Genomic DNA, 18,670 nt, shown 5'->3' on the forward strand with positions numbered 1-18,670 from the left:
GGGTGGCTGGCCGCTCGGCGGGGCGGGGGGGGGTGGGGGCGGTGAGCGGACCCCGGCTTTGGCCAGGGGGTCCCGCCCTCCGGCCCATCCCGGCCTCCTCGGCGCGCACGGCCCGGCGGCGCCCGCATCGCGTTGCGGGCTTTGTCTGCTCTGCGGAGAGGCTGTCCCCGCGGCCCGCAGCCGGGACGACTCCGCGGGAGGGAGGGGCGCCGAGGCAGCGCGCGGGGAGGGGGCGCGGCCAGGGAGGGGGCCGCGGCGACCCGGCCGGGCCGCTCCCGCCCCCTCGCCCCCCTCATTACCATAAGAAAGGGGGACACCCCCCCCCCCCCCACCGCCGGCCCGGACGAGGCGGGGGCGGGTGGCGAGCCCGTCTGGGGAGGGGGCGCTCCGTCAGCCTTTTCCGACCCGCTCCGGTTCCGTCCCCCGCGCCCGCCCCTCCCTCGGGGAAACCGGGGACCTCGACTTCCACCACCCCCAGCCCCCACCCCGCTGCGCCCCGGAGCCGGGCTGCAGACCGGAGGCACGTCCCCAGCCTCCGCGGGGCGAGGAGCCCGAGCCCGCGCCCCCGAGGGCGGGAAACTACAACTCCCGGCATGCCCCGGGCGCCCCCGCGCCCCCCCCCGCAGTTCCATGCTGCTCCATCCAGTTCATTTAAAACAAAAGAGTTTGAGCGCTGGAAGGGGCTGGGCTCGACTGGGGGCCACTGGGCGCCGCTCCCGGACTGGGGCTCGGTGCGGGAGCCTAAGGGGGGCGTCTGGACGGCGGGGTCTAGAGCCGCCCGGGTCGGAGGCGGGAGGGGTGGGGGCAGAGATCCCGCAGCCCCCCGCCCCCCGTCACCCCCGGAGCGGAGACGCGAGCGGCTTCCTCGGTTTTGCTTCTCTTTCCCCCCACCCCCACCCCGGGGGCTGGGGCGAGGGGAGTCGGGTTACAGGGTGTTTGGGGAGGGGGGCTTAGGGGGAGGGTCTATCTTTCTATCTCGCTTTCTTCCCCCCTCCCCAGTTCTTTGTTCCCCCCTCCCCACACGCCCCCCTCCTCTCCCCTCCCCTCCTCTCTCCTCTTTTCCCTTCCACCACCTCTCTCCCTCTCTCCCCCAGCTTTTGTTTCGCCATGCCTAGTCTAGTGGTATCTGGAATAATGGAAAGAAATGGGGGCTTTGGAGAACTAGGATGTTTCGGGGGAAGCGCTAAGGACCGAGGGCTGCTGGAAGACGAGCGCGCCCTTCAGCTGGCTCTCGATCAACTCTGCCTCCTGGGTTTGGGGGAGCCCCCCGCCCCCACGGCGGGCGAGGACGGGGGAGGTGGGGGGGGCGGCGCCCCCGCGCAGCCGGCCGCCCCCCCGCAGCCGGCCCCGCCGCCGCCGCCCGCGGCGCCCCCGGCCGCCCCGCCGGCGGCCCCCGCGGCGCAGACGCCCCAGCCCCCCACCGCCCCCAAAGGGGCCAGCGACGCCAAGCTCTGCGCTCTCTACAAAGAGGCCGAGCTGCGCCTGAAGGGCAGCAGCAACACCACCGAGTGTGTCCCCGTGCCCACCTCCGAGCACGTGGCCGAGATCGTGGGCAGGCAAGGTAAGCGGGCGCCGGGACCGCGGAGACGGACTGGAGTGGGGGGCACCCCATCCCAGCACGGAAAGTTCATTTCCTCTCTCCTTGCCCGCCTCTGGCTCTGTCCCTTCCCCACAAAGGGGGACCCGCCCCCTACCCCGATTTCCAAGTGCCACAAAGTTCCCTGCCACCCCCAGTCGGGACTGTTCTTCGGATCCTTCCTTCCCCAGGGCTCTGCCTTTAGACAAAGAAATAGCCTCTCACAGAGAGAGGGAAAAGGGAGGGGGATCGGTCTCCCAATCCTGGGAGGCTGTCCGGAGGGGATGTCCACTCCTAGCCAGAAAAACTGGAGGAATGCGCAAAGAGTTGCTCAGAAGCCCCTGCTCCGGGATCTGCTCGTGGGCTGGGGAGGGGGCACCCCTGGGACCCCCTACAGCTGGAGTTAGACTTTGGGGGAGACCTGGCCCGGGAAGCCAGACTGAGTATCTGTCTCTTTGTTGGGCTGAGTGCAGGAATGGAAGGGGGTGTGGCTCATGGGAGGGTCCCAGCCCAGGGGAGAAGTGGGGAGGGGGGCTGCTGGGAGGAGGGAGTCCTGTGGTCACCCACACACCAGAGTTGAAGGATCTGTGGGGTTTTGGAAGGGGCGCCTCCAACGAAGTGCCACGTCCTGGCGTGGACCTGTCCTCATCCCTCTCAGGCTTTTGTTCTGGGCTGGCCACGGCCAGGGGCCAGAGGCCTGGAGAGGGGTCTCTGGTAGTGTGAGAGTAGGACAGGGCAGGAGGGGGCCTGCAGGGGGGGTGGTGAGAAACCTTCGGGCGGAGGTTCGGCTGGAGGGCGTGCGCCTGGGTGTGTTGTTGGGGTGGGGGGTGTAGAATTAATCCAGTGTGGTGTGTCTGATACCACACCCTCCTCAGCTCCAGCATCCCTGGGCGGGTGGGGGTGGGAGTGTTGGTGAGGGTCCAGACTGAGCAGACGGGATCTTGGGGACCCTTCCCTCTCCCGGTTTCCCAAAGGGGAGTGGGGGGGGCGGGATTTGGAAATTGCAAGGGGGCTGGGCTGGGAGGTAGGGGTGGGGGAGGAGCAGGGGAGGAGCTGTCCCACAGTGGGGAACAATAGAGGAGCTGCTTTCCGGCTGGGAGTGAGGGAGGAGGCCGGCTGCGGGCAGGGGAGGAGGGGAGACCAGCCTGGGGGGGGGGGGTGCCTACCGTACACCCCACCTCATCCACCCGAGCTGCTTGGGGGTTGGGGGCATTTTGCAGGGCGATCCAGAATGGAGGAGGGAAGATGCCACTCCCCTGCACAGCCCTCACCCCCCCTGGGGCGCTCCATCTCGAGATTCCTGGTTCAAAAAGTTGGATTTCCTCTTGTTGCCAGAAACTAGGGACCCCGAGCCCTGGAATTGGGTGGGGACACTGATAGCTCTCCCTGGATGCGGGGGTGGTCTTGGGAGGGCCCAGGATTTCATGGAGTCATCTGCCTCTGCAGCAGACGGATGGACCTGTCTCTCAGAAAAGTAGGGGGATCTCTCGCATTCGGGGAAGAGAAGCCCCCCTCACCCCTGAAGCACGTGGAAGTCCTCGCTCTTGTCTAGCCCCCCTCCCTGGGCCGCAGCGCCAGGACTCCTCTTTTTGACCTCTAGAAAGGTGAAGCCCCGTGGTCTTCCCTTCCAGAGATGGCTTCTTCGGTGTTCCAAAACCCGGGATCCCGTCCACCAGCTCCGCACCTCCGGGCCCCCAGCTTTTCTTCTTACTCTCCTGCCCTGGCCTGTCTGCCCCACCCCCACCCCCCACCCCCAAAGATACCCCGCTCTTGCTTCAGCTAATGGACCTAGAACTTAGAGCCCCCCGGGTGCCCAGCAGACGCCATGTGAGCGGAAGTTGTAGGAGAGGGAGTCACTGCTCCTCACACCTCCAGGCCTCACAGAAAGGAGGACCAGCATTTACTGATATTAGAGCAGCAAGGATGTGGGCTTGACAACAGGTAGGACTTCTCAACTGCCAAGAGGCCTGAAGACAAGAAGGGAGGAGCCAGTTCTCCTTCCTGAGGTCTCTTGAAGGTGAGGAGCACTGCCCTCAACTCACCCCACCCTCCCCCCTGCCCAATCTGGTGGGGCTGGAGAAGAAGCCACCTGGAGAGAAGGAAGGAGAGAAGCCCCCCCCCCCCCCCCCCGCCCCAGCTGCCCTCAGGCCCGTGGCTGGAGGGCTGGGACCCAATGGGAGAGCTAGGACCGCTGGCATGGGTTTTGGGGGGAATAGGTCACGTGGTGGGGGCTGGAAGAAAGAGCACAGTGTGTGCCTGCAGAGCGGTGGGAACGTGTCTCCACGTGCGCGGGGGGCAAAAGTTGTGGGCGTGCAGAGGAATGTGCGGGTGATGGAGATGGGAGAGCAGGGTGTGCGAGAGGTTCAGACACAAGCAGTCCGTGTGTGAGTGTGAGTGTGCACTACGTTTGCACCACGAGTCGTGTTTAGATAAAGGCACACGGTGCATCACGGCTCTTAGGTCCATGCGTGTGCAAACTCACACGCGTGTGGCATGTGTGCTTCGAGAAAGCACGTGAGCCCGGCTGCGTGTGAAGCCAGGGGGCAGAGAGACAGAACTTGGGAAAGAGGAGAGAGGCTTGGCCTGTCAGCCATCAGGGGGCCGCGGCCTTCAGAGATGCTGTGTCCACGCCAGCCTCCTGGACCCTTCTCTTCCCCTTCGCTGTCTTTGTCTCTCTTTGTCTCGGCTCTCCTCTTTCTCTTCCTGCCTCTCCCCCCAATCTCTCAGCTTTAACCCCCTCTACTTCAGAGCGTCAGTGTGGGTGCAGAATACCTTGTCTGTCACCTCCTCAGCGCCCAGCCCATCTCAGCGCTCCTGCCCCCAGGGGACAGTGTGGCTGGAGTGTCCATGGGCTCGGGTGCTGTCCCTCACGCGTCATTATTTTATCTTCATACTTCTTTCCCTCTTGAAACTGATTCTCAGACCCTTCCCAGTCTCCCACACTCCACTGGTTGCTGCAGACGTGCTATGAATTTGGGACCCTGTGAGACGCACTAATGGGTGGAAGGCAAGGTCGGGGGTGGGGGGGTGATCATAGATCACAGAGCAAATGGGTGTCAGTGGTCCCTGAGTAGACTGGAGGACACGTTTAATGAATGGAGGTCAAGTCAGGAGATTGTGGGGTTACTGAGCACTTCGGGGCCCTACAAGGTCAGTGTCAGCCTTGGGGGGGGGGGCGGCGGTGTGATTAAGTGACCTGGAAGTTTGTGAGCAGTCAGGAATCAGTGGAGACATGGAGGGAACAGTACGTGGTTGGGCGGAGTTAGCAGATTTGAGGTTAGCAGCTTGTCCCGGAGGGTCCCTGATTATCTCCCGGTTTCAAGAAGTGATTGAATTTGGAGGGTCCTGGCTGGAATCCGAGCGAAAGTTGGTACATTTTGAAATCTGTGGTTGATAGAGGCGTTGGGGAGACCCGAGACGGGGGACGGTGGAAGGCAGGGGGCATTCGCACCTGGGGGCCTGGGTCTGAGTAAAGATCAGGAGCCCAGCGCAGACCTTCTTGCCCTGTGAGTTTCCTTCTCTCTCCCCTCCCCCTCCCCCCCCCCCCCCCCCCCCCCCCCCCCACCATCCCAGGCTGCAAGATTAAGGCTCTGAGGGCCAAGACCAACACGTACATCAAGACCCCGGTGCGCGGCGAAGAGCCCGTGTTCATGGTGACCGGGCGGCGGGAGGACGTGGCCACAGCCCGACGGGAAATCATCTCGGCGGCCGAGCACTTCTCCATGATCCGCGCCTCCCGCAACAAGTCGGGCGCCGCCTTCGGCGTGGCGCCGGCCCTGCCGGGCCAGGTGACCATTCGCGTGCGGGTGCCCTACCGCGTGGTGGGGCTGGTGGTGGGCCCCAAGGGGGCAACCATCAAGCGCATCCAGCAGCAGACCAACACGTACATCATCACGCCGAGCCGCGACCGCGACCCGGTGTTCGAGATCACGGGCGCCCCGGGGAACGTGGAGCGCGCGCGCGAGGAGATCGAGACGCACATCGCGGTGCGCACGGGCAAGATCCTCGAGTACAACAACGAGAACGACTTCCTGGCGGGGAGCCCCGACGCCGGCCTGGACAGCCGCTACTCCGAGGCCTGGCGGGTGCACCCGCCCGGCTGCAAGCCGCTCTCCACCTTCCGCCAGAACAGCCTGGGCTGCATCGGCGAGTGCGCGGTGGACTCCGGCTTCGAGGCCCCGCGCCTGGGCGAGCAGGGCGGGGACTTCGGCTATGGCGGCTACCTGTTCCCGGGCTACGGCGTGGGCAAGCAGGACGTGTACTACGGCGTGGCGGAGACCAGCCCCCCGCTCTGGGCGGGCCAGGAGAACGCCACGCCCACCTCGGTGCTCTTCTCCTCCGCCTCCTCGTCGTCGTCGTCGTCCGCCAAGGCCCGCGCCGCGCCGCCGGGGGCGCACCGCTCGCCCGCCGCCTCCTCCGCGGGGCCCGAGCTGGCCGGACTGCCCAGACGCCCGCCGGGAGAGCCGCTGCAGGGCTTCTCCAAACTGGGGGGCGGCCTGCGGAGCCCCGGCGGCGGGCGGGACTGCATGGTGTGCTTCGAGAGCGAGGTGACTGCCGCCCTCGTGCCCTGCGGACACAACCTGTTCTGCATGGAGTGTGCAGTACGCATCTGCGAGAGGACGGACCCGGAGTGTCCCGTCTGCCACATCACGGCCACGCAAGCCATCCGAATATTCTCCTAAGCCCCCTGCCCCAGGCCTCCTGCGTCCCTCCCCAGGGGCCCGCCCTGGATCTGTTTTCCACCGGGGCCTTTTGGAAATCAGTGGTCTGAGGGGCAAGGTGCTTAGAGATACTCGCTCCGTGGGGAGGGGGAGGGGGAGGGGGAGGGGAGGCGATGGTGGCTGAGGAGGGGTAGGCCACTTTCAGAGCCTCTGGTCACCCCAGTCCTGGAATGGTGGGGAGGGGGCCAGGCAGGAGATTTTACTAGAGTTACAACTCTGATACCTCAACACACCCTTCAATCTGGAAGCAGCTAAGAGAAACTTTTGTTTTGCCAGAGGTGACCGTTAAGGCACCCTGACCCCCTCTGTCCACCTCCCCATCTGCATCACACTGCCCCTCCCTCTGTGGAGGGGATGGGGAAAGGGAGGGGGACAGGTTCCATCTGTATCTAGAGGTGCTCTTTCCAATCCTCAAGCCCTCTCTGGCCCTGACCTTTGACCTCCCAACATGACCCTCTAGACCCTCCACTGCCATATCCTGTTTGGGAATCTGTTCCTGGGTTTCCGATGGTACAAGGGGGTTGGGACCCTTTCAGAAGTCTGCACAGATATTCCGGGCGGGGGGTGGGGGGAAGCATGTCAATCTAGAAAGGGCTCAGAGCTCATCTCCCCGACAGAGCTGGGTGCAGGGGTCTGGAGAGAGAGCTCCTCTCTGCCCCTCCGGCTCCCCGCCCCCATCTTCCCTCCATTGGGCTCTCCCTTCCCTTTACTGTTTCCACCGGCTCTCCTCTTTGCTTCCCCTTGATGGCTGCCCTTCCCAGCCCTGTCCTCCTCCCCTCTCTTCCCTTCTCCCCCTCCCTCCTGCCCCTTCTAGTCCAGCTTTGGGTTCACCATCTCCCCTGGGGAGAAATAGGGGAGAAGAGCATTTGGATGGACCCCCCCCCCATTTAATTCCTCTTCTGGCATTCGGAGGCCCTCCCCACTCCAAAGAAACACCTCTAATTCTTGATGGAATGTATCCCCATTCTCAGTGACAATTTGAGGAGGGAACGAATACTGGGGTACATCAAGGGTCGAACCTCCGCCTCTACCGTCTTTGGGCATTGCATTTGGGGAGCAGTTCTCGGGCTGGATTTTCTAGCGGCCGGCAGTGGTGGAGAGCCAGGGTCGTGTGTGTGTCTGCTGTTCAAGGGGACAGGAAGGAGCCTGAGGCTGGTGGATGGAAGGGCCCCCCCCTCCCCCTGCAGCTCCCACCCCTGTGCCCCTCTCTGGGCCTTACCCAAACCCCTATCAGCGGGCAAATCATGAAGTCTCTGTCCCACCCATTGTGTCTGAGGAGAGAGGCTGGGTCTTCAGAGAGAGCTCAGTCCCAGGCCGGTCGGGATTGTGGTGCCGCAGGGCCCCATATTGCTAACAGGCCTTGCATCCCCCCTCCACTGCTTCCTTGAGGCTCACTTGGGGCTGCCACCAGCCTGCCACCCTCCTGGTTCCGCTGGCCGGGCCAGGAGAGGGTGGAGGATGGGAGTCCCAGGAGATTCTTGTATATAGTGGGGTGGGACTCTTCCAAGTGATCTCTGAGCACTTAGCTCGGGAACCCCGTTCTATCTGATGGAGAGGGAGTGCAGGGATGGAGGTACAGGGGGGATTTCCTCCTCTCCTTCCTCCTGTTGTGAATTAACTCACCTCTCCTCGGCCTACCCCTCCAGACCACCAGCCAGGGAGGGGAGAGGAAGGAGGTCACAGTCAGGAAAACTGGCCGCTGACAACTTCCCTCCTTCCCGCCAACGTGAGCCATCCTGAGATGTCTGTACAATAGAAACCAAACCAAATGGGCACCCCCGGTCGCCGAGGGGGGTGGGGAGGGGGGTGGGAAGAAGGGATGTCTGTCTGTCGATCCCCCTCCCCCTCTCCACCTCTTACCCACAAAGGCAGAAGACTGTTACTCTAGGGGGCTCGGAAAATTCGATCCCACCCTTACTAATTGAGCCAAACCTAGAAACCAACGCAAAAACACATAGTGAGAGACAAAACAGAGGAGAGAAAGCGTGAGAGGGAGCGAGATAGGCGACCAACGCAAAGGAGAGAAAACAAAAATAGCAAAAAAAAAAAAAAAAAAAAGCAGTTCTTTATAATTTAATATTCTATTTTAATAAAGGCGTTTATTACCGTATAAATGTAGCAAAGAACCTGGGCTAATATGAAAAAAAAAAGACTTTTTATTAGGTAATTTATTATATGAAAAGGATATTTTATTTTATGATAAAGTGATCCTTAAAAAAAATAAAAAAACTTTAGAAGGTTTAGAATATATGTAGGGAGAGAAGAAGAAAAAAAATACATTTGTATTCAGAGTTAAATCTTAAAAAAAAAAGTGTTTTTAATATATGTTCGGGTTTACGTTCCTTTTTTCCCCCACTTTTTTTTGGGGAGGAATGTCATTTGCTTTTCGTGGGGAGCATCCTGGGATGTGTGGTGGAGACAGGGGCTGGGGGAACCTGGTCCTTCTGGGGCCCCGCAAGTAGATTGGATTTCACTCCATGGGCCCCCTCCCCGCTCCCCTCCCCCTCGGGGGAGCCGGCAGAGCCAAACAAAGAAAGGGATTAACAAGAAAGGAAGGCGCACTAGGACTGAGGATCCTGGGCTGCCCCCCCCCCTTCCCCTGCCCTGTCCCAGGGGCGAGTGAGGAGGGGGAAGTCCAGAGCTGAGGCCTTGCAGGCCTGCGGGAACCCTCAGAGAGGTACAAGATTTAAGAGAAATAGTTTTGTTTTGTTTTGTTTAACCAAAAATGAGAGAGAGAGAGAGAGAGAAGAAAAAGAAAGAAACCGAGGGGTTTAAAAGAAAAGAATACTACAAAATAATAATTATTAATAATAATAATTCAAATTTATTTCATATAATCCTAGAGAAAAAGAAAGAATTACTAGTTACTTAGTAGACAATATTCAGATAGCTTAAAGTTTAGTAGCATTGAGGGCCCCTGGGTCCAGTAGAATGTATAAAAGTTGTAACGAAAAAGGAAAGTAGGTGAGGGAAGCGGTCAATTCCACCCTGCATGTGAGAACTCGCCCATGTCCAGGTATCCGGGTGCGAGCAGGTTGCTAGTTCAGGTGGGGAGCTTCCAGTCTGCTGGGGTTGATTCTGAGAATCCTTGGATTTTTAAATTGTAGGACAAATAGATGAGGGGCTCGGTCCCCAGGGTCTTTGAAAGATGGCATTGATCATTTCAACCGTGTGGGAGCTGGGCGGGGCGGCAGAGAAGGTGAGCACATTTCTCCTGCTCTGTGCCCTTGCACCTGGGGGCCCGCCATCAGGCGCATCCCTGGTCTCTGCAGAGCAGTCCTTACTCCAAAGTGGGGTGTCCTCTCGGGGTCTCAGGGAGGGTGGAGCCTGCTTCTCCCAGGCCCAAGGAAGTCCTTCTTGAAGAGTAGCCTCCATCCACCCCGCTACGGATTGATTCAAGAGCCTGGTAGGTCATTCTAGAAACAGATTCGCACACGCTTCCCACGGTCATAGAGCTTCGAGAGGACTGAGGGGGTCGGCACCCCCGTCCTCATTCCTATCCAATATTCCACATAGCTTTTGGCCTCCGAGGCGGTGGTGGAGGTCACAATCTCAGTAATGGTTCTTTACAGCTGCACTGTGCCCCTTTTCTCCACAGGTTTGCTGTATTGTCTCAAAGAAGTTAGACTCCAAGAAGGACTTCCCACCCCTGGGGTACAGGGGAGATGCTGTCCTTGAAGGCCTGGGAGAACAGGGCTCCCAGGGGTATGAAGGCAGGGGGAGGGCAGCAGGGACTTCGGGGGACCCTGCCCCTACCCCTGTGTTTCAGCCCACCCCCAGCTGTGAGCGGTCAGGTAGAGGCCACCCGCCGAGCCCTGGCCTGGGGGACAGCACCCTCCCCACAGAAGACTGGGGAGCTTGGCTTTTGCATGTAAGAAATCTGCGAATCTTTCTTAGCACTTGCCTTCTAGCGGCCCCAGCTCAGGGTGGGCCCTCCTGTCCGAGGGGGGGCGGGGGCCCCTCAGCTCTGCTTTGGGCACGTGGAGGCTGCTCCTTGACATCAGTGACTCCGTCATGCCCCTCCCTGGCCCTAGGCCCCCCCCATCACATCTCCCTCTCCCCAATTTACTCTTCTCACCCCACCTAGGGAGATCCCCCCCTGCTCTTTTTGTCCTAGAAACCCCGCTAGTTCGGGAAGGTAGTCTGGGGTGGGGAGGGCTTCCCCTTCCCACTGGAGGGTGCGGGTGGGGTAGGGTGGGGGGGGGAGACGGCCCTGGGGCAGGGGGATGGTCTCTCCACTGTAGAAAGTAGCATAGGATTGTGGTCAGACTTAATTTGAGGCATCTAGCGAAGACACATACAAACCCACCGAGGAAAAAGATTTCAAAAGCAAAATAAAGGCGGGAAATGAAACGGACCCATGAATAATCAAGTCAAAGTAATGTTGCACAAAATGCAGAGAAACCAAGAAGGGGGAGGGTTAATGTATTAAATGTGCTATTAAGAACTTAATTTTATTAAAAGTATTATTAATTAAGGCTCTGGCCTCTTTCTCTGCATCAGAGTCTGACCCACTGTGGGCTGGGTGAGAGGGTTTTCTCAGGGGTGACTGGGTGCCCTTCCCCCCCCCCCCCCCCCCGTGCAGTGCAGGGGAGGGACAGCTCCCACTGCTGTCCACAGCTCCCTGCTTGAGTCTCCAGGTGCTCAATCCCCTCCTGGGGGGGGGGTAGGGGGGGTGCGTGCACCCTGTCCTGCAGAACGGGAAGGTGAGGCTGAGTGACAGAGACCCTGCTTGGACAGCTTGGACTCCCCCTCCCACCCTGCCAGGTTGGACACCCCCTTTCCTCTGCAGGTCTGGGGGGGGCCGTCAGGCGGCAACCTGGATGTGAGACTTGGACCTTCCACCTCCCAGGCTTCAATCTTGCCCAGCACATGCAGGCTGGCCCTGCCTCTCCCTTCCCTCCAACCCCTCCCCTGCCTCCTCCCCTCACCCCTGGCATTGGAGCGACCTCAGTTCTTGGCATCAGGGCCCTGGGCACCAGATGGTACCTGCCGGTGATTTCCTTTGTCTCTCCTTCCAGATACCCCATCTTGGCCCTGCTGTCCTCCCTCCCCCACCTGCCCTGGGGGTTGGCACAGGGAAGGCTGGGCACCTCCCGCCCCCTTGGCACTGTCCCCAGACCACAGGACTCTAGAGGCAGCTGGCCCCGGGGGGGGGGGGGGGCATTGGGTGTGGTGGGGAGGGGAAGGAGGGGGAGGGAAGCCCAGAGGGGACAGAGGTGAAGGGGAGGCAGGGATGGGAGCAGCAGGATGGCCAGACGTTGGTACAAAACACAGCTTTATTGGAAGACTGAGTGTGTGTGGGGGGGGGAGCAGGCAATGGAGACATGCCAGGTGGGGGGACCGTGCTGACCTCAGGGCCCTGTGGTCTGTGGGGCTGGGAGCAGGGAAGCATCCGCTCTGACATCTGGAACCACCACGGGGCAGGGGCAGGTCCCGGGGCCGGGTGGCGGTGGGGTAAGCCTTGGGGGCAGGGTTGGTGTGAGCCCAGGTCAGAGGCTAATGCAGCAGGCCCTCTTCTCACCAGGGCTCGGCTCCTGTCCAGCCTGGGCACCGCCCAGGGTGATGGCGTTGGTCCGGGCGCTGTTCTGCCTCTGCTTGGACACTTTTGCGAAGATCTCTGAGGGGGCGGAGGGCAGTGATCGGGTCAGAAGACTGAGAACCCATGCTACACACACACACACACACACACACACACACACACACACTCCGCACTGGCCTTACTGAGCACTGGGTGTGGCCACACAAGGAGGTTTTGCTGGAAGGAAATGGAGTTTGGGCAGCTGGGTCCCTTCTACTTACCTGGGTGAAGGGCTAATGCTTAGCTCCCTGCGAAGTGTAGCGTTCTGGTTCCTTCCCCAAGCCTCAGGCTTGGAGAGGAGAGGGCACTAGGGAGGCTCTGAGGAGGCTGGGGGGCCCCCAGAGGGGCTGAGGGATCATCTGGGGTGGGCAAGGGCTGGGTGTCTGCATTCCCACTCCTGCCCACAGGAGCCTCAGGGACAGGATGGGGGGGGGGGGCGTTGCCAAATGCAGGCAGGGGCTCTAACCTTTGAGGACAGTCTCAAATGCCAGCTCAACATTGGTGGAGTCCAGGGCTGAGGTCTCCAGGAATAGCAGTCCATTGTTTTCTGGCAGGAAAAGAAACACAATAATAATAATATTTACTTAATGTTTACTATGTACATTCGCAATGTGCTAAACCCTTGGCACGTGTTGCTCATTTAACACTTAAAACAACCTGTGAGGTGGGTTTGAATATCATCCCTTTTTTACAGAAGAGGACGGAAGACCAGAAACACCGAGAGCGTCAACAAAGGACTTGCTCACTGTCCCCTATCTAGTGAGGCTGGGCCATGGGACGCCAGAGCCTACACCCTTAACCGCTGCGTCCTGCTGCCTCTGACCCCATAAGACTCCTGGGGAGGGCGTGACTGGAGATGGCCATGGAGATCTCACCTGCCACACACTGTGGATCCCTGAGTGGCCTGGCCTTTAACACCAATGACAAAATTATTGCCCATAAAGACAATCTTGGGGGCGGGGGCGGGCTCATGGGGAGCTCAGTTGGTTAAGCATCCAACTCATGGTTCGTGAGTCCAAGCCCAGAGTCAGGCTCTGTGCTGACGGCTCGGAGCCTGGAGCCTGCTTCGGATTCTGTGTCTCCTTCGCTCTCTCTGCCCCTCCCCCACTTGTGTCCTGTCTGTCTGTCTCTCTCTCAAAAAATAAATAAATAAATAAGTAAATAAAGACAACGTTGGGGCAAGCGGTGAAGCATAATGAGGGACGCAGGGTCCAGAGAAGGGGAGTGCTGAGAGACTGGGAGAGAGGTGATGGAGGTAGGGGAGCCCACGGAGGAAGTCCAGGCTGGGGCCCTAGGGTGGGAGCAGGGGCTGGGAGGCAGGAGCTGGATGGCACTGGCCAGACTGGGGGGGCCGGACTGGGTGGTGGAGGGCTCTCACCAGCGAACATTCGGGCCTCTTCAGTGGGCACCTCCCGGGCCTGGCTGAGGTCACTCTTGTTGCCCACGAGCATGACGACGATGGTGGCCTCAGCGTGGTCATAGAGCTCCTTCAGCCAGCGCTCCACCACGGCATAGGTCTGGTGCTTGGTCAGGTCAAACACCAGTAGGGCCCCCACCGCACCTCGATAGTACCTGCATGGGGGGCGGCAGGAGCGACAGAGGCAAGGTCAGAGCACAGCCCTCAAGCAGAAAGGTCAGAGACGAGACCAGAGGTGGGGTCATATGAAAGCTGAGGTCCAGGGACCCAAACCTAGACAGGGCAACTCCAGGGTCCTGTGTCTGATGCCGAGAGCCCTCCGGGTCACCAGTATTGCAGCCTCCAGAGTCACCTTCCTTCCTTCCTCCCGCTTTTTCTAGCCCACTGTTTCCTTGGGTCCTCTGTTCTTTTTTAAAAGTTTATTTATTTACTGGGGGGGGGGGGGAGAGGAGCAGGGAGAGAGAGGGAGACCGAGAATCCCAAGAAGGCTCGGCACGATCAGGACGGAGCCCCGTGTAAGCTCGAACTTACAAATTGTGAGATCATGACCTGAGCCACCCAGGCGCCCCTGGGGTCCTTTGTTCTGATGTTAGCCCTGGATGGCCACCAAAGAGCACCTGCGCCCCACTCGGCCTCCTGGATGCCCCTTTCGGTGGGCACGTTCCTCACATGGCTCCTGCACCCGCACCGTCCTCTTCTCGCTCACGGCCACCTTTCTAGGACCGGCTACAAGCCCACCCCCTGCAGCAGTCCCTGAGGTGACCACCTGAGGCACCCCTGCAGGCAGCCAGCCTCACTCCTGGGGTGAGATGGGGCTTTTTCAGCCTGTGATACCTGATTCTTCCGTTTTACTCATGTGTCAACTGAGGCTCAGGAGAGGCCAGGGGACCAGCCCAGGAGTGGCGAGCGTGCGTGTGACCGAAGCCCTGGACTCCTGCTTCCTGCCTCTTGGCAGGTGCCGTCCTCTGTCACGCCCACAGACCACCCCCCTCACGTCCAGCCGGACACTGGCAAATGTCCTGCATGGGCGTCCGGAGGCGGAAGGTCCTCCGTATCCCGAATGTTTGTAAAATGCAGCTAAAGGGTCCAGCCCTTCAGGTCTGTGATGAAACGGCAGCGGTTGCTGAGTGTGAAGCAGAAGGGAGTCAGGAAGAGCTCAGGGGCGGCTGCTTCCCCTGCCACTAGCAGCCGGGGTCACTGCGTCCTGCCCCCGGCTGCGTGGCTCACGGCATCCACCCGTGTCTCGCCGGGGCCACGGCGTCCCGGGATCCCCCCGGTGCGCACGGGGCCCGTGGCCTCTGCTCCACAGGCCCTCCCTGACTTCCCCAGCGCGCCCCCCCCAGCCCCCAGCCCCCAGGCTCACGCGGAGGTGATGGCCCGGTACCGCTCCAGGCCGGCCGTGTCCCAGATCTGAGCCTTAATGGCAGCGGTGCCCAGCATGACCGTGCGGGTGGAGAACTCAACCCCGATGGTGGTGCGGCTGTCGTGGCTGAACTCATTCCGTGTGAATCGGGACAGCAGATTGGTCTTCCCCACGCCTGACTCACCGATCAGCACCACTGAGGGGGCAGAGAGACAAGGGCTGAGCTCGGGGGTCTGTCCATCCGGAAAGGGGGCTGAGCTCGGGAAACTGAGGGGGACCCAGGCCTCCTGGCAGAGACCGGGGACTGCAACTCTGCAGTCCAAATTGAGGGGGACCCATCCTCCCCGGGTGAAGGGCCGAGAGTCTGAAATGGGCTGCGGGCCCGTAAGGCTTCTTGGCCTGGCCCGTGGAGACACGATCGCACGGTCAGCCCCCATTTCTGTGATGGGGTGCCGTCTGTCTGTGGGGGTCAGTGTTCAGGGGCCGTGAGGCTGGCAGGGTGTGTGAATGCGGACAGAGACGTAGGCAGTCTGGGGAGCGTGACATCGCCGTGCCTGTGTCTGCGTGTGAGCTGTGAGGATGAGGAGGAGGCTGGGCGTGCACGTGCGCACACGCGTGTGGGAAGCCGTCCTGTGAACGGAAATGTGGGGAGAAGAATGTTCGGCGGGTGAGCCTCACGGAGGGACACGGGTAAGGACATGGGGCTGGGTGTTGGACCGGCCCACCCTGACCTCTGTCGTATGACAACTGGGAATAGTGATACTATTTTACCGGTTGTTGCAAGAAATAAGTGAGATATTGCCTAGGCTGGAGTGAGTGTGCAAAAACCCATCACCATCGTGATCGTTGTCGGCAGGCCAGTGTTATGACCGTCAGGTTTCCAGGGCCCAGGATCCACCGGTGGGGCCACAAAGAGCCTCGGGGCCGGTGGACAGCATCCAGGGCCCAGGTTTACCCACTGCGGGTGAGTGAGGGGCTGGAGGAGGGCGAGGGGGCCGATGCAAGCATGACCCGCTAATTGCGCAACACTGAGCACGCATCCAGGGTGACAGGAGGCCCCCCCAGGTTCTGGAAAAGCAGGCTGGCGCCTTGGGAGCCACACGCTCTGGGCGCTGCTCCCCACTCGGCCTCTCACTAGCTAGTGACCTCGAACAGGTGGCTCAGTTTTTCTGGCTTTCGGTTTCCTTGTTTATAAAATGGGTCAAAGCCCCTCAGACTTGGGCAGGGCAGGAAAGAGCTGGGAGCAGGGTGGGGGTGTGTCCCTGCCTCCTCCCCATCTCCCCGCTCCCAGTGGGAGCGGCTCAGTCCTGTCCTCAGGCCCAAAAGGTGCTCAGGGCAAGGGCTTTGGGGTCCGACAGACCCGGCTTCGAGTACGGGCTGGGAAACCATTTGTCTCGTCCTCGGCTGTGAAACGGAGACGCTGGCTGTTCACACCGACAGAGTGCCTACTACGTGCCGGACGCCATCCTAAAAGCTTTACACACGTTAACTCGTATAATTCTCGTGTTGGTGCCATGAGGCAAGCCCAGTATTATTATGACCCCATGTTTACAGATGAGGAAACGGAGGCACTTGGGCTTCGGTGGCTGGCACCAGATGCCACCGCTGGTGTGGCAAACGCAGAGGTGCACTGCGGGGGGCGCTGGTTGGCCTCGCTTGGGGCCCTGGCGGTCCTGGGCCGCCTGCACCCAGCGTCCGGGCAAGGCCAGGGGCACAGCGCTCCCCGCCCTTGGCCAAGGCTTTGTGACCCTGGGCCGCACAGAGCTTCTCCCCGCTGCTCAGTCTTGCTTCCTCTCCCTTCCTTGCACCGGTGTTGATCCACAATAGACGTCTTATACCCCAGACTTCTTAGAGTCAGCTTCCGGAGACCCCAACCCACACTAACTAGTGACCGACAGAGCTGCCCTCTCACAGTCGATCTGGCCCCTGACCGCTTTCAGAAAGAGAGATGCATTTTGGGGTTGTTACGGTGGCCAACGAGCCAGAGCGGGCACACGCTGAGGGCTCAGTAAAGGGCAGTTTCTAGTAGCACCGTTTGTCCCAGCCTCCCCTTCCTGGGAGAGAGGCCGGGACAGCATGGGTCCCCGGCCCCAGCAGCCCGAGTCCCAGCTTGAGCGAGGGTGGGGCTGAGGCCGGGAGAGGCGGTGGGGTGGGGTGGCTGGGCCGGGAACGACGGCTCTGCCAGTGAACCCCGCCCTGGAGGAGGGGTGCGTGGGGGCTGGGGACACCAGAGGGTCCAATGTAGGGGCTGAGGTAAAGGAGCGGGAAAGGTCATGCTCCCAGGGCCAGCCAGGTTGAACCCAGGCGCCTGCTATTGGGCCCACGGGGGCTGCCGAGGGACGGCCGACGGGGCCCCAGCCCTCAGTCTTCCAGGTTCTATTAGACCCTGCTCTCAATTTATGAGATCTTCCCTGTTTTCACCCCAAAATGGACAAAGCTCTCCTTTTCTTTTCTTTTCTTTCCTGCACATGCACCCAGAGACAGGACTTTCTTCCTCTGGAGGTTGTTTCCTCTTTCTCAGGAGGGAAGTCCTCCCTGAAATCTGACCTCCACCTCCTACGCTGTGGTGGCTGACGACTCTTAGGGATGTGGGCTTCCTCTACCAAAGGAGCAGAGGGGCCTAACTCGGCCCTAGGCAGGCTTGCTCAACATCCTTATTTACAGCAGCAGAGCCTTCCCGCAGCCCCAGGACTTTTGCCCTAGTAATCGGACCCTCCCCAACTCCCTGCAGCTTTCTTTCTAATCCAAAACGAATGAGGAGCCCTCAGGGGTCCAGGTGAGAGATTAAAAACAAAAACAAAAACAGAACGGGCGGGCGCTTTCAGGCTCTGCTGGTCTCTTTTTTTATAGACCCCAACTCACCCTTGAAGACAAAGTTATAATCTTCCTCGGTTCTGTTCCCCATCTTGGCTCCACATGGAGGGTACGAGTGTCTTCAGGGACAGAGGTGACGGGACTATGCGTTGGCGCAGTGCCCTCAACCCTCAGCTCTCCAGAGACCTGGGTCCGTGCCTCCTCTCATTGGGGGTGAAGAAACTTCTGCAGGCAGAGGGACTGAGGGCGGCTTCAGGCTGGGCAGGGCCCTGGAGGCTCAGCGCTGGCAGGTGGGGTGCTGCGAGGAAGCCAAGGGGACGGAAGCTGAGAACAGGAAGAGCAGGCGGCAGGAGACCTGGGGCCCAGGTGGGTGGAGAGAGGATGACGTCAGACAGGTTAGGCAGGTTGGGTGTCTGCTCCCAGCCTGGGCTCCCGCAGCGGGGCGGGCCGGCAGGGGGTGTGGGGGGGAGGGGGGCTGGGGTTGGGGGTGGGGAAGCTGGGGCCCGCACGGCACCTGCAGAGAGCCATGCTGCTAGGCTCCTGGGACCGGGGACCCACTTGGGTGGCCACCAATGAGTGAGAAATAGCCTCTCAGGGAACGGAAACCTATTGGCCTCCTGCATTTCCTTCGGACCTTCCGGGAGGGGTAACTGGGGGCACGAGGGGAAGGGCTGTTGGGGCGAGGGGCTGGGGCTGACGGGTGCCCATTGCTCCCAGAGTTCTGGCAGCTGCTCCTCCCGAAGGCCCAGGGCCTGGGATGGGCGGTGTTCCCCACCCTGGGTGGAGCTGAAACTCACCACCTACCTCTCCCCTGGGATAGGTCCCTTCCTAAGGCCCTGGGCTAGGGGCTGGTGGTTCCCTGTCCACGCCTGCTCTAGAGACCCAGGGTAGGGGGGAGACCCGGAGAAGTACATGGAGCGAGGAGTTTGAGTGCCAGGCAGGATCTGGAGATGAAGGGCTTTGAGAGCTTCTGGATTGCTTATACTCCCGCCCCGGGATCTCAGGCCTCACAAGGAAGCCATGCCGTCTGCAAAGGGCCCTGATGTCTGGAGGGTCTGTGTGAGCCCTTGCAGGTGGCTAGCAAGCACTCTTCCAACTCCAAGAGCAGAAAAGGCATTCCACCCCCCACCCCCCACCGCCAAGGTGGGACTGGAGGACACTGGATTTGCAGAGCCCCATAATCTTGCAGATAAGACCC

The 18,670-nt window shown here is 60.7% G+C and overlaps 2 protein-coding genes across 2 annotated transcripts; one reads left to right on the forward strand and one right to left on the reverse strand.

The window, feature by feature from the left end:
* Positions 1 to 145: 145 nt before the first annotated feature.
* On the forward strand, positions 146 to 10,775 carry MEX3A (mex-3 RNA binding family member A). The gene is made up of 2 exons (XM_058701847.1): positions 146 to 1,561; positions 5,150 to 10,775. Exons 1-2 carry the CDS (start codon positions 1,108 to 1,110, stop codon positions 6,256 to 6,258), a joined length of 1,563 nt encoding a protein of 520 aa, XP_058557830.1. The 5' UTR covers positions 146 to 1,107; the 3' UTR covers positions 6,259 to 10,775.
* A 783-nt stretch (positions 10,776 to 11,558) lies between these two features.
* Positions 11,559 to 17,835, reverse strand: RAB25 (RAB25, member RAS oncogene family). Its single transcript, XM_058700807.1, has 5 exons — positions 17,521 to 17,835; positions 14,659 to 14,854; positions 13,257 to 13,450; positions 12,345 to 12,425; positions 11,559 to 11,917 (listed from the first exon to the last, which is right to left on the reverse strand). The coding sequence occupies exons 1-5, from the start codon at positions 17,561 to 17,563 to the stop codon at positions 11,790 to 11,792; spliced, it is 642 nt and encodes a 213-aa protein (XP_058556790.1). The 5' UTR covers positions 17,564 to 17,835; the 3' UTR covers positions 11,559 to 11,789.
* Positions 17,836 to 18,670: the final 835 nt, after the last annotated feature.

The sequence above is a fragment of the Neofelis nebulosa genome, chromosome 15 (genome assembly GCF_028018385.1).
Source record: "Neofelis nebulosa isolate mNeoNeb1 chromosome 15, mNeoNeb1.pri, whole genome shotgun sequence".
NCBI lineage: Eukaryota > Metazoa > Chordata > Mammalia > Carnivora > Felidae > Neofelis > Neofelis nebulosa.

Coding starts and splice junctions, on each gene's coding strand:
- RAB25 (XM_058700807.1), bottom strand. CDS start 17,563: ATGGGGAACAGAACCGAGGAAGATTATAACTTTGTCTTCAAGG. Junction 14,855..17,520: donor TTATAACTTTGTCTTCAAGG/GTGAGTTGGGGT, acceptor CTGCCCCCTCAG/TGGTGCTGATCGGTGAGTCA. Junction 11,918..12,344: donor ATTTGAGACTGTCCTCAAAG/GTTAGAGCCCCT, acceptor CCGCCCCCTCAG/AGATCTTCGCAAAAGTGTCC.
- MEX3A (XM_058701847.1), top strand. CDS start 1,108: ATGCCTAGTCTAGTGGTATCTGGAATAATGGAAAGAAATGGGGGCTTT. Junction 1,562..5,149: donor CGAGATCGTGGGCAGGCAAG/GTAAGCGGGCGC, acceptor CCACCATCCCAG/GCTGCAAGATTAAGGCTCTG.